We start from the raw sequence: 14,632 nt of genomic DNA on the forward strand, positions 1-14,632 counted from the left end.
GGCCTCATGGAAAGACACCCATATTTCTGTAGTGACTGGGTGTAATGATACACCATCCAAAGTGTAATTAATACCTTCACAATGACAATGTTTTTTTTTTTTTTACCCATCTACCATTAGGGTGCCCTTCTTTGCGAAGCATTGGAAAACCTCCCTGGTCTCTGAGGGACCTTACACATAATTGTATGTGTGGGGTACAGAGATGACATAGTCATTCAAAAATCATTTTAAACACTATTGCAGAGTGAGTCCATGCAACTTATTATGTGACTTGTGTTACAGGTTTTGTTTTTTTACATTTATATTTCGAGGTAGCACATTAGCACGTAGAGTTACGTTTCTATTCCAAGAAAAACGCAAAACCCTCTGAAAATATAGCGCTGCTCAAAGTGACGTCGGTAGTAGACATACATAGTACTGGGCTATTTAGCAAGAGGATCCCTTTGTCGTGCGCGGGCACGCGGGAGACTGGGGTTCAATTCTGCTGTCTTTGTAAATAAGAATTCGTTCTTAGTTAAATAAAGGTTATTCTAAGAGCATAGCATTTCTACAGCAGGATTTTAGTCTTACCAATACCCAAACAGAGATTCAGTCCAAATAAAAATCTCATTGATTTATCAAGACCAGTCCCCATGCTTGTCTCAGAGCAGCGCGAAAACGGCGCTGAAATAGTTGTAGGCTAACACGGAACCCAAACGCGACCACGACACGCAGGTTAAAATATCAAAACAAACTGAACCAATTACATTAATTTGGTGAAAGGTTAAAAGCATTAAAAATGTATGGCAATTTAGCTATCTAGCTTGCTCTTGCTAGCTAATTTGTTATATTTAGATAGCTTGCTGTTGAAACGCATTTTGCATTGCCATGCGGTGACTTAGCTGCACCTCTGGGGAGGCCACATCTGCAAAGTATCAAAATACAGAGAGGTGTTGGTAAAGGTATATTGTCCTGCTAATAGCCCATAATGGACTATTATACTACTGTACATGGTGTCCAGGTCAGGATAACCAAAACATGTATTTATTAAAGACTATCAGAAAGAATGTTGATACCTCTTTATTTTGATCCAAAGCCAAGAATGAGTAAGTCGCTCAGCTTTATGTAGATGGAGCTTTAAGACTGTGCCATCAACTTGATAATATATAACGCTATTTAGGGGGTTATTTCGTTGTCAATAAAATGAAAGTGAGCGAATGTAATCTGAATAAAGGCCAAAATAATATTTGTAAAGGCCAAAACATTTATTTCTGTTAGAGGGAGAGAAACGCAGGGCCAATTGTGCGCCGACCTATGGGACTCACAATCACGGTCGGATGTGATACATAATAATAATAATAATAATAATCCTGAACTTAGAACCTAACTTAGAAATACATTTGACGATAGAATTCTCCACATACACTCCATCTAGGTAAGTCTATTGTTCACCTACCTGCTAAAACAGCGGGAACGTTTCCCTAGTCAGCGCCATTAGTGCAATGCCCCTTAAAGTGTTGCTCTATGCTACGCAGTGTGGCGGGGTGGATGTCCACTGTTGATAGTCATTTTTTCTAAGCTAATTACTGAATGGCCTACTACAAGGATGTGATCAGGTCGACACTTCTAAGTTATAATAACACTGAACACACACACACGCGCGCTCACATGCGCCCACACCGTATTGCAAAGGCAGGTACAATGGGCGGTTGGGAAAATTAAGTCTGCTGCATGCATGGGTTGCAAGATACTCACACACACACTTCATTCATTTGTTGTATTGTATTTATTATGGATCCCTATTAGACAGCAGTTACTCTTCTTTGGGTCCAGCAAAATTAAGGCAGTTATACCATTTTAAAAACATTACATTTTTTAAAATTGTATTTACTTTTCTGCTCTTTTGCACACCAGTATCTCTACTTGCACCTCATCATCTGCTCATTTATCACTGCAGTGTTAATCTGCTAAATTGTAACTATTCGCTCCTATGGCCTATTTATTGCCTACCTCCTCATGCCTTTTGCACACACTGTATATATACATTATTTTTTTCTACTGTGTCATTGACTTGTTTTTTGTGTTATTGGCTTGTTAATTGTTTACTTCATGTGTAACACTGTGTTGTTGTCTGTGTCACACTGCTTTGCTTTATCTTGGCCAGGTCGCAGTTGCAAATGAGAACTTGTTCTCAACTAGCCTGCCTGGTTAAATAAAGGTGAAAAAAAAACAATGAAAAAAAAAACAATAGATTCACAACACATTAAGTGTGTACTACCAACTATCTACAACACAAAATCCTTGTGTACATGTGTGTACAGTGGGTATGTTATTGTATGTATGCATGTCTCCTCACAGTTCCTGTTGTTCCATAAGGTATATTTTTATCTGTTTAAAAAAATATATATATGATTTTACTGCTTGCCTGAGTTTCTTGATGTGGAATATAGTTCCATGTAGTCATGGCTCTATGTACTACTGTGCGCCTTCCATAGTCTGTTCTGTTTAGGTTAGTGTGTAGTCAAGGCTTTGTCATTCAAATTGTATTGTGCCCATTTTTCAGATCTGCCAACCTGCTCGGTGGGTGACAGGTAACCGTCGTTCCACCAAGGCTGTTCCAGGCCTGGAGTTTTACGCTGGAACTTCGAGGCTTCTAGACCTGATACACACTCACTCAGTTTTGTTGTATTATTATTTTAAGAAAATGGTTCCTTTTAGATCTGACACCCCTATTAGCTCAACAGCAGTCTTCACAGCTGCAGTCGTCTGTCCCTGCATCTGCTAAACCGGCCACGGCAGGTGATACGGGTAATTATCACATGCATGTATACACACATGTATCTCCCTCCCTTGGTGCTGTTAAGGTTTTCTTCCGTCGAAGGAGAGGAGGACCAAAATGCAGCGTGGTTATTTCGATACATCTTTAATAAAAGATAAACACAACCAATACAAAAACGTAACGTGAAAAACCAAAACAGCCCTATCTGGTGCAAACAAACACAGAGACAGGAACAATCAAAGACTCAAAGAATATGGCTGCCTAAATATGGTTCCCAATCAGAGACAATGATAAACACCTGTCTCTGATTGAGAACCACTCTAGGCAACCATAGACTTACCTAGACAACTCTACTATACCACAATCCCATTACCTACAAAAACCCCAAGACAAAACACACCACAATAAATAACCCATGTCACACCATGGCCTGACCAAAATAATAAAGAAAACACAAAATACTAAGACCAGGGCGTGACAGGTGCTCTATTCAATCACGTCCACTTTAGCCGACACCCACATAGCGGTTGTTTTGTTGGTGTCTGAGGTGGAATTGTGTTAGAGCTGACAAATTCACAAGCGGCTCCTGGCATTGTACCTAAAGCGGACATTGCCATTGGTTGCACGGAGTCGTACTAACAGAAATCTCATGCAGCCCTGTTCACAATTTGAAATGTAATCTACAACTCGATTAGGCTGATAGAAACCCTCATTATTTAGTTGAATGAATTTGAATTTGAGCATCATTATATCTATAGCCTTCACTTTCTCGTTCTGAACTTGTAACACGAGTAGGACAGGTGTAGCTTCATGACAATGATCAAGAGCAGCTGCTTACTGATTTTGACAGATCCAACTCAGTTAACACCTCAGACACCGCCAAAACATCAGCTATGTGGTGTCAGCAATCACCGGTTAACACTTGATCTGATTGGATCTAGGCCTTACACTCATTCTGTTTAGTTGTATGATTATTGTGAGTTGAGAAAATTGTGCCTCTCTCTTTTAGATCTACCACCCTCAGCATTTCAGCTGCAGTCACAGCAGTCCTCTGCTGTGGTATTTAATTTACCAGCTGCACCGGTTCCTTCTACAGTAGCCGTGAAGGGAGAAACTTGTCAGGATTCCTAGATGGATTCAGGTAATTCAGAATTATATTCCATACACATATCCTCACTCACGCCAACAGATGTACACACACAGACATGTCATTGAGCTGTACACTTACTGTCACTATGTGCATCACTCTTTCAGATCTGCCATGCACTCCACCACTGCCTGACAGCCTCACCCAGAAGTGCATACACTGGGCCTATCGAGATGGACAAAGCAGAGATGGGTGGCTGACAAGGAAAAATAAAACAACATGCACACACACACATTATCCATTCAAATCGATACAAGAACAGTAGATGATGTAAGGCTATTAGTAGGCCTATGTTTAGGTTCTGTCTCATAAGTTATTTACATGCTATTTTGAATTTAACGCTGGAAAAGCCATTGTCCCGTTGGAAGGAAATAGACAAGAGAGGAAGGGAGTAGAAAAGCAAGCAGATCCAGAGGTCTGCTCCTTGCCATGGCGCTGCTGGTTGTAGTTGCTGTGGTAGTATCGGCGGTGACAGTTGTTGCTGCAACAGTTGTTGTAGCTGTCCCAGCAGTGGTAGCCAATGTGTTGGGTGATGTTTAGTGTCACTGTTTAAAGAAGGGGGAAACAATTAAGTGGTTTATTAATGAATGTGTCCACTAAAATATGTTTATATACAAACCATTTAAAGGCATAATAAAAACATTATAATTTGATGAACATTTTTATTTGGCCATGCTGCTATTAGCCCATACCAACGCACTGAATAACAGACTCACTACACAGAACAACATACAGTAAAAACATCTCAAATAAGTTGGTTCTGAAGTGTCTTTCCTATATCTGAGATATACTGTATAAGAAAGATCAGGAAATATATATTATTATGATTTTTATTTATTTTTCACATTTATTTGATCCTTTAGATTTGGCACTTAACTATCTCCATATATACTTTCAGTCAATTTTGTAACTGGTGCCGGGGACCTTCAGACCAGTCTTGTGAGGCTAGTGGGCATCCTTGAGCAAAACAACCGACATGTATGCGGTCGTGAGCGTGGTCATAATAGTTTGTAGATCAAACTTCTTGGACTCTACAGACGTTTTCGTGTCATGGTCTGACAGACAACCTTTCAATGCAGATGCAGAAGTGCGACGTTGGCGGATGCGGTGGATTGGCAGTTTGTTGTGCGATGAGGTGTAGTGGTTCATGATGAATGGATATCAAAGCCGTTGGCAAAATGGATGTTCAAAGATGAGAACACCTATTCCCACCCTTATTAATACCATGTGCACAACACTTAAATGACAGAGACAGTTTTACCTCCACTTTATGAGCCCTGTGTTCATCAATTCCTGCAAAAGTGGGTTGAAATGGCTAATAATCTAAACAAGGGGTAGTTCTAAGAAATGATAACAGTTTTGGAATTGATCAAATGAAATTGGATCTACAAAATGTTTGTAGATGCTGGACTTAAACTGTCCAGTGTAAATCTCACTTTTAAAAGTTCATATGTGTAACCTTTATTTAACTAGGGAAGTCAGTTAAGAACAAATTCTTTTGACGAATGGAGGTCGGTGGTGGTAATACACCTTATGAAAGTTAGTTGCCAATCGCAATATAAAGTCTAAAGAAGAAAAAGCATGGAAGGAGGAGAGATGACTAGAAACTATTTGGTTGACCGTTTTATGTGTGGATTAATTGTCGGAGTAGAGGACCTTGTGCATTTCAGGTAAAATAACAACTCAATGTTTATATCCCAGCACAAATTAGCTAGCAACAACAAGCTTGCTAAATAGGATAAATTAGCTAACTGCAAGCTAGCTAGCTAAATTGCCATAAATGTTAAATGCTTTTCGACCTGTCCCCAAATTAATATAATTGATTTGATATTTTAACCTGTGTGTCATGATCGCGTTTGCTGTGGGGTGCAAAATCAATTTGTGCACGTGCGCGGACGGTTTGAGTACGGTGATTTGTGCCTAAAGCATATATCGGGGAAAAACACTTAAAACCCACCACCTCAATCTTGTGTTTCAAACCATTGCTATTTTATAGAGGATGATGTCAAGCGGGCCAATTAGAGTCTACTTGGATGAATATCTTTAATGACTGTTAGGCGGAGCGGAACGGGTGAACCCAAGAGCAGACTCAGACACGGAGACGGGGATGAAGTAGCCAAGGTATTTATTGGAGAGGGAAAGAGCACCGGGGGAGGCAGCAGGTCAAAGAGACAGGATGAGCAGCGTTGCAGGAGCAGATGTGACAATGACAGGTATACGCCCACACCATTCTGTTGTTGGGGTATGCCAACACCATTCCAACACAGGAAAGCTTCATTTAAAAAAAAATAAGTACAGGTCATATTTCATATAAATCTGGAAACACTGAACACTTTAATATATTAGAGTTTGTGAAACACCAAAAAGTATATTATACATAAGAATACCTCATGTTGGAAATACTCCAAAAGCTGATGCAAATAGTTCCCTAGAGTTGAACTAGCACAATATTTATTGGTGCAGAAGGGGAGTTCTGCCACCTTTCAACACCAGTCCCAAACTCAAGGTCCCCTTGGAAGGTTTCCATCCCCAGGGAAGTACATTCTGTCAGTGCCACTTTATGACATGCGATGCAAATTTGCATTTATGAGGTTGAAAATGATCTCTCAGGACCCAAAGACGGGACTGGTCTCACCAAACCAGATCAACCCTGCTCATGGATAATTAATTTACTTTCAATCAAAGCTGAAGATGTGAACTATGGTTAATCTACATTTCAAAAGGTCCAATCTCTGATGTTATAATCCCACATTATAATAGGAAACTATGTAAAGGTTGGTAACTTAATTAGGGAGGAAGCAGAAAAATCAGTTTTATTGGCCTACTACATCAGGCGCTTAACTTTTGCAGTGTGAAACACTACTCTTATTTTTTCTTGCGTTGCTCCAGCGTAACATTTATTTCTGGTTCTACTCCCAAGATTTTAACAAATGGCTCACGCCTGAGAACAATAGGACATGGGGGCTAGCGTTCTGCTCGCGCTGACCAAACGTTGAGCTTCTAGTATAGCAGGTCAAAATAAAGCCCCACTGTAGCACCAATGTCAGACTAATGGAATTCGGTTTTAAAAAATCACCTGCCTTATGGGGCAACCACAGAACAGGCTCGTCTTGCCCAGCTGCCATTAAGTGCCATAAATTGTCCGTCTTTCACTTAAACAATGGAGCCGAACCAGAAAGATCAGTTTTAGACAAGACCTACTGAAATTCTTTTGAAGTTGTGTTGTTTTCAGTTTTTTTTTTAAATCACCTGGGGCAACGCACAGACTACAGAATGTGAACATGTTTCCATTGATGTAGACCTATTTAAGACAATTTATTTATTACCCCCGTGGGAAAATGTTGGTGCATACGTCAAAACACATAATTGAACATAGACTAGGACATACAGTATACAGTACAGACAATATCTACAGCAATACAAAAAAGTGCAGTTCATGAGCAATCAACGATTAATCTGTACACTGTATAAACTGTACACATCAGTACACTCTGTCAACTACAATGTCAACTATTCATTATTCATTCATTCATTTGGGGTTCATTAGTAGTCTTGTGGGCTTTAGTGAGGGGTATTTTATAATTAATAACGTCCAGACCTGTCTGCTTGACCCCCAGCACTTGCTTAACATATTTCTCTGAGAGACATTAGTATTTCCATCCCAGCAGAAGATACAGTATGTTAAGACACTTTCAATGAATGACTTGTAGTCACAATAAAACGTCATCAACATTAAAGGGGAAGTTCACCAGCTTTTATATGTAGACTTATTTTTACTCTTTCTGTGATTGTAGTTGATACCCCCAAACTGTTTTTTGTATTTTTGTTTCATTTCATCTTGTTTCGTGACAGAACAAATTGGTAGACACATTTTGCTGAGTGATCACTTGCAATTGACTACAATGCATTATGAAAATATGTCTAACGCATGTTAGAAAACATTGTTTCTAATTAAGCAATAAGGCAGGGTGTGGTATATGGCCAATATACCACAGCTAAGGGATGCTCTTAAGCACGACGCAACGTGGAGTGCCTGGATACAGCCCTTAGCTGTGGTATATTGGCCATATACCACAACCCCCCAAAGTGCCTTATTGCTATTATAAACTGATTCCCAAAGTAATTAGAGCATTAAAAATAAATGTTTTGTTGTACCCGTCTGATATACCACATCTTTCAGCCAATCAGCATTCAGGTCTCGAACCACCCGGTTTATAATATGCTTTAGAAATGTGCATATTGCATTATAGTCAATGGCACACTGTTTGTTGTGACCAGTATGACCAGTATAAAAACAAATCCATCACAGATCAGAGCCGACCATGTCAAACCACACTGCTGTCTCATTCATTGCAATGATGTTGCTCTCCTTTATCTTATTTTGCGGTCTTTACAGGTACTCACTGAAGTTCACTTGTAAACGATTCATTGAGACCAGCCGTTTATTTAAAACATGCTTTTATTTGCTGAAATGTGTGAAATTTGTGTAAATGTGTGCTTGTACAGGTTCAAGAGTAATGCTGGGAAAGGAACTTTCTTGTATACTGGAGCCTCAGAATGGAATGAGTTGCCTCTGCCTATAAAAACAACGTCCTCTCTGGACAGCTTTAAAAATGAAGTAAAAATATGTTTTATGTCTTCTTTGCCCATATGAATAACCCCTATGATGTAACTGGAATGATGAGATAGATGTTCTTCTATTCTCTGTTTTTGTTTGATTATTTCACTGCCATACTGTGTTTGAACCTGTCTAGCCATCTTGTCTAAAGAGGACCACAATGGAAATAAGTCCCAGACTTTATTGTATGTTATCCTCGATGATTTTATTAATGTGCATGCATGGCTTTTAAGTTTTATGTGTGCTTGTTTTTTTTAAATGGTCGAATTAATAAACTAAACGAAACAACAACAAAAAACAATGGGTCAGAAGTTCACATACACTCAATTTGGTAGCGTTGCCTTTAAATTGGTTAACCTGGGTCAAACGTTTTGGGTAGCCTCCCACAAGCTTCCCACAATAAGTTGGGTGAATTTTGGCCCATTCCTCTTGACAGAGCTGGTGTAACTGAGTCAGGTTTGTAGGTCTCCTTGCTTGCACACGCTCTTTCAGTTCTGCCCACACATTTTCTATGGGATTGAGGTCAGGGCTTTGTGATGGCCACTCCAATACCTGAACTTTGTTGTCCTTAGGCCATTTTGCCAAAACTTTGGAAGTATGACTGGGGTCATTGTCCATTTGGAAGACCCATTTGCGACCAAGCTTTAACTTCCTGACTGATGTCAAGATGTTGCTTCAATATATCCGCATAATTTTCCTCCCTCATGATACCATCTATTTTGTGAAGTGCACCAGTCCCTCCTGCAGCAAAGCACCCTCACAACATGATGCTGCCACCCCGTGCTTCACGGTTGGGATGGTGTTCTTCGGTTTGCAAGCCTCCCCCTTTTCCCTCAAAACATAACGATGGTCATTATGGTTAGACGGCTCTATTTTTGTTTCATCAGACCAGAGGACATTTCTCAAAAAAATACGATCTTTTCCCTATGTGCAGTTGCAAACCGTAGTCTGGCTTTTTTTTATGAAGGTTTAAGGAGCAGTGGCTTCTTTCTTGCTGAGCGGCCTTTCAGGTTATGGACTCCTTTTACTGTGGATATGGATACGTTTGTACCTGTTTCCTCCAGCATCTTCACAAGGTCCTTTGCTGTTCTTTTGGGATTGATTTGCACTTTTCGCACCAAAGTACGTTCCTCTCTAGGAGACAGAACGCGTCTCCTTCCTGAGCGGGATGACAGCTGCGTGGTCCCATGGTGTTTATACTTGCGTACTATTGTTTGTACAGATGAACGTGGTACCTTCAGGCGTTGGAAATTGCTCCCAAGGATGAACCAGACTTGTGGAGGTCTACAATAATTCTTCCAAGGTCTTGGCTGATTTCTTTTGATTTCCCCATGATGTCATTCAAAGAGGTACTGAGTTTGAAGGTAGGCCTTGAAATACATCCACATGTACACCTCCAATTGACTCAAATGATATCAATTAGCCTATCAGAAGCTTCTAAAGCCATGACATAATTTTCTGGAATTTTCCAAGCGGTTTAAAGGCACAGTCAACTTAGTGTATGTAAACTTCTGACCCACTGGAATTGTGATACAGTGAATTATAAGTGAAATAATCTGTCTAAACAATTGTTGGAAAATTACTTGTGTCATGCACAAAGTAGATGTCCTAACCGACTTGCCAAAACTATAGTTTGTTAACAAGAAATTTGTGGAGTGGTTGAAAAACAAGTTTTAATTACTCCAACCTAAGTGTATGTAAACTTACGACTTCAACTGTATATGTCTGCTACCCAACTACATTAAATTCCAAATAAATTAAATTCAAAATTATTAATGGAAAAAGTTCATTGCTTTGCCACATTTTTGCAGTATTACTGTTAGTGCCTTGTTGCAAACAGGATGCATGTTTTGCAATATTTTTGATTCTGTATAGGCTCCTTCATTTCACTCTGTCAATTAGATTAGTATTTAGCTATTTGATTTTAAATATTAGGACCCATTTAGGTATAAAAAAAATGAGAAAAAAGTATTTGATAAAATATTGAATTTAGCCTTTACTATTATAACCCATAGAAATGCAATGAATAACACATAAAACAATTGCAAAAAAGGTGTGTGAATACTTTCTGAATTCACTGTATGATATCTGTGATCTGACTCACTGATACTTACGGATACTTTCTCCAGCCAACATTTTTTTCCCACCAACATTTCAGAAATGTACAATTGTCTTTTCAAGGGAGTGATTTACATTTTCAAGTTCATGGCACTCAACATCTCAGATGAGTACCGTCTGTATAATAATATGTCGACTACAACATTGATAAGATCAATTTGTGTTTATTTAAGTTTTATTACAATACATCTACAGTCTAAAGTGTATTTATTTATGTGTTTTTCTTTGGCATTATTTATTCAAGCGTTTTCAAAGTAATTTCCAAAGATTGCAATGTTTGCCAAGAGTTGCGTTACAATTAGGAAGAAACTATATATTACAGAATAGACAATTAGGTTTCCAAGAATTGTATAATTTCCTTAGTTAATTTCATAATATACAAATGTATTTATATTCTATTATATTATTCATAGTCTATTGCAATATACTAAAACAACATATAAATAGAACAACATCACACATTTACTTTCAGCTTCATTACATTACCAGCATTATTTTGTGAATTATTTTCTCTTGAGGTACATTTTATAAAAATAAATTAGACAAACAGTTTTATACATAATCATATAGACAAGCAATTACTTTAACTAAGATATTACTATTTGATTATTAGTCGTTTCTTAACATATCTTAATCTTAATAGCTGAAGTTATATATGCCTTTATTATAGAATATGTCATACTTAATGGGTTTATTTCAGTCCTAGAGTTATTCTGCTAAGAAGAAATAGATCAGCATTAAAACAAGTAGTAAAGTGACCACTTCTTGAGGTCTGTTTCTTGCCATAGTGCTGCTATAGGTAGGTGCAGCCACTGTAGTTTGTGTAGCTGCTGTTGTGGTGGTTGCAGTAGTAGTAATCGTGGAATTCTGGAATTCTGTTAAAAAAAATCATAAATCAGATTTAGACCATTTAAAAGCCTCTGCCAAGTCTATCCTCTTCCAAAAATATAAAAGACGCCAGATGTAGGCCACATGAGCAAAATCATGATTCATCCAAATCAGGGATGGGCAACTCGCGGCCAATAGCCTCCACATGAGCAAAATCATGATTCATCCAAATCAGGGACGGGCAACTCGCGGCCAATAGCCTCCCTTTATTCTCTCTCTCTCTCTCTCTCTCTCTCCATCAAGCGCTATGATGAAACTGTCTCTCATGAGGACCGCCACAGGAAAGGAAGACCCAGAGTTACCTCTGCCGCAGAGGATACGTTCATTACAGTTACAAGCCTCAGAAATTGCAGCCCAAAATAAATGTTTCACAGAGTTCAAGTACCAGACACATCTCAACATCAACTGTTCAGAGGAGACTGTGTGAATCTGGCCTTCATGGTCGAATTGCTGCAAAGTAACCACTACTAAAGGACACCAATAAGAAGAAGATACTTGCTCGGGCAAAGAAACACGAACAATGGAAATTAGACTAGTGGAAATCTGTCCATTTGGTCTTCCTTTAAAATGGCAACATTTTCTCCTTGTCCCATGGCAAATGTGAGATGTGGGTATGAAGAATCACGAGCCACTGCAGCTCCTCATGATGAGTTCCACTTCTTTGTGGCCCCCACACCCATCAAGTTGCCCATCCATGATCCAATAAAATCAGTGATACAAAACCAGAGCACCAGAATCGTCTTTGCTCATATCTACGGGTAAAGCTAGTCTTATATGAGACTACCATGACTGAAATGGTTTTGAAATAAAAAGAAAGACCTTAAAATGAGGTACAATATTTCAAGTATGATATAATTTAGTCACAACTGATGAAACCAGAGCTGGTAATTAAGCTGTGGGCCTAAAAAACAACAACAACATGGTGACACAGAGGGAAATATTGCTTCAAATAATCATGTGTAATGTATGAATTTACATACATATTGTGTTAAAATTCATTCTTACCCGCTTTGATAGTGTCAGTAATAACATCTAAGAAGACGTTGGACGTGTTGATGGATGTCTTGAGGGAGTCCTCTACATTTGTAATGTTAGGGACCACAGACTGGTTTGTGAAGATTAAGTTGGTTGTCACACCCACAGAACCAGACCTAAAAATCAAAGAAATATAATAAATGTGAAATGTGATAAGTTATTATTATTGGTTGTAGTAGTATTATTAAGGAATGGCAAATGTGAATTATATAATTTTTCTGCCTTCAAGTAAGTTGTAGAAACGTGGACCATAATGATAACTGATCATACCAGAAACTGATGATGATGCATCTGAGGAAGATTCCAGGATATACCTTTTTGTATCCTCGATTCAACTGTAGAAAGACATCAGGGCACATCATGAGAATTTAAAGGACAAACAAAATGTGTACTAGGTACTAATAACTCTCAAGCAAGATTTTTTCCTAAATGTTCATTTCAAAATTTCTATTAATGTTAATGATCAACTTTTACCTCAGTTGTGACATTTAAAGCCAAAGTAAAGTAATCCTGGGACTGTGGATTTTTGTAGGCTTCCAAAAATTGTCGATTCATCCGGAACTGTAGAATAAGTACACCTTCATTTGCTCTTGGAGGGTCAGTGGATGCGGTGGTTGGGGAAACAGTAGTTGTTGGAGCAAGAGTTGTTGTTGTTGATGGTGAAGCTGTGGTCGTTGTGGGAGCAGCCAGGGTTGTTGTAGCAGCACCTGGTGCTGTGGCTGCAGCAGTGGTAGTTGTAGGGGCAACTGTGGTTGTTGTGGGAGCAGCTGTGGTTGCAGTAGGTGGGGCTGTGGTTGTTGTGGAGTTAGCTGTAGTTGTGGTAGCACCAGCTGTGCTGGTAGTTACAGCAGCTGTTGTTCTTGTGGCAAAAGCTGCTGTTGTTGTTGTGGTGGCAGTTGTAGTGGGAGCAACTGGTGTTATTGTAGCAGCAGCTTTAGTTGTTGTGGGGGCAGCTGTAGCTTTTGAGTGAGCAACTGTTGTTGTGGGAGCTACTGTTTTTGTAAATGGAGCTGTAGTTGTAGTTGCTGCTGCTGTGGTTGTTGTGGTTAAGGTGGGATAAGCTGTGTTTTTTGTGTTGGTGGCTGTGGTTGTTATGGGTAAAATTGTGATTGTTGTGGCAGCAGCTGTGGTCGTTATGGGAGCAGCTGTGGGGACGACTGTGGTTGTTGAAGAAACAGCTGTAGATGTCAACAGTGCTGCTGATGTTGCTGTGGGAGCAGCTGTGGTTGTTGTGGGAGCCACTGTGGTTAACGTTGGTACTGCTGTGGTTGTTGATGGGGCAGCTGCAGTTGTTGTGGGGGTAGCTGTTGTCATAGCAGCAGCTGGGGATATTGTTACTGTTGCTGTTGGTGCAGCTGTGGTTGCTGTAGGTGAGGCTGTTGTTGTTGTGGAGTTAGATGTAGTTATGGTAGCTCCAGCTGCGTTGGTAGTTAGAGCAACTGTTGTTGTTCTTGTAGCAAAAGCTGCCGTTGTTGTTGTGGTGGTATTATTGAGAGAAACTATTGTTATTGTAGGAGCAGCTGTAGTTGATGTGGGAGCAGCTGGGGTTGTTGTGGGAGACGCTGTGGTTGTTGTAACATCAGCTGTGGTTGTTGTGGGAGATGCTGTGGTTGTAGTGGGAGCCGCTGTGGTTGTTGTGGGAGCCGCTGTGCTTGTTGTGGGTGCCGCTGTGGTTGCTGTGGGAGCCTCTGTAGTTGTTGTGGGAGCCGCTATGGTTGTAGTGGGAGAAACTGTGGTCATTTTGGTTGCCACAGTGGTTGTAGTGGGAGCCGCTGTGGTTGTTGTAACATCAGCGTTGGATGTTGTGGGAGCCGCTGTGGTTGTTGTGGGAGCCGCTATGTTTGTAGTGGGAGAAACTGTGGTCATTTTGGTTGCCACAGTGGTTGTAGTGGGAGTCGCTGTGGTTGTTGTAACATCAGCTGTGGATGTTGTGGGAGCCGCTGTGGTTGTTGTGGGAGCCGCTATGTTTGTAGTGGGAGAAACTGTGGTCATTTTGGTTGCCACAGTGGTTGTAGTGGGAGCCGCTGTGGTTGTTGTAACATCAGCTGTGGATGTTGTGGGAGCCGCT

General features: G+C 39.9%; 1 protein-coding gene across 1 annotated transcript; it reads right to left on the reverse strand.

The window, feature by feature from the left end:
- Positions 1 to 12,389: 12,389 nt before the first annotated feature.
- On the reverse strand, positions 12,390 to 14,430 carry LOC139374425 (integumentary mucin C.1-like). The gene is made up of 4 exons (XM_071115472.1): positions 13,039 to 14,430; positions 12,835 to 12,899; positions 12,535 to 12,680; positions 12,390 to 12,430 (listed from the first exon to the last, which is right to left on the reverse strand). The coding sequence occupies exons 1-4, from the start codon at positions 14,428 to 14,430 to the stop codon at positions 12,390 to 12,392; spliced, it is 1,644 nt and encodes a 547-aa protein (XP_070971573.1).
- Between the last annotated feature and the right edge of the window lie 202 nt (positions 14,431 to 14,632).

Source organism: Oncorhynchus clarkii, chromosome 19 (genome assembly GCF_045791955.1).
Source record: "Oncorhynchus clarkii lewisi isolate Uvic-CL-2024 chromosome 19, UVic_Ocla_1.0, whole genome shotgun sequence".
NCBI lineage: Eukaryota > Metazoa > Chordata > Actinopteri > Salmoniformes > Salmonidae > Oncorhynchus > Oncorhynchus clarkii.

Bases quoted from the DNA above. Each gene is read 5' to 3' on its own strand.
- LOC139374425 (XM_071115472.1), bottom strand. From the start codon at position 14,430: ATGACCACAGTTTCTCCCACTACAAACATAGCGGCTCCCACAACAACC. The intron at 12,900-13,038 runs GTAAAAGTTGAT...GTCTTTCTACAG, and splicing joins CTTTAAATGTCACAACTGAG to TTGAATCGAGGATACAAAAA. The intron at 12,431-12,534 runs GTAAGAATGAAT...GTTGTTTTTTAG, and splicing joins TACTGACACTATCAAAGCGG to GCCCACAGCTTAATTACCAG.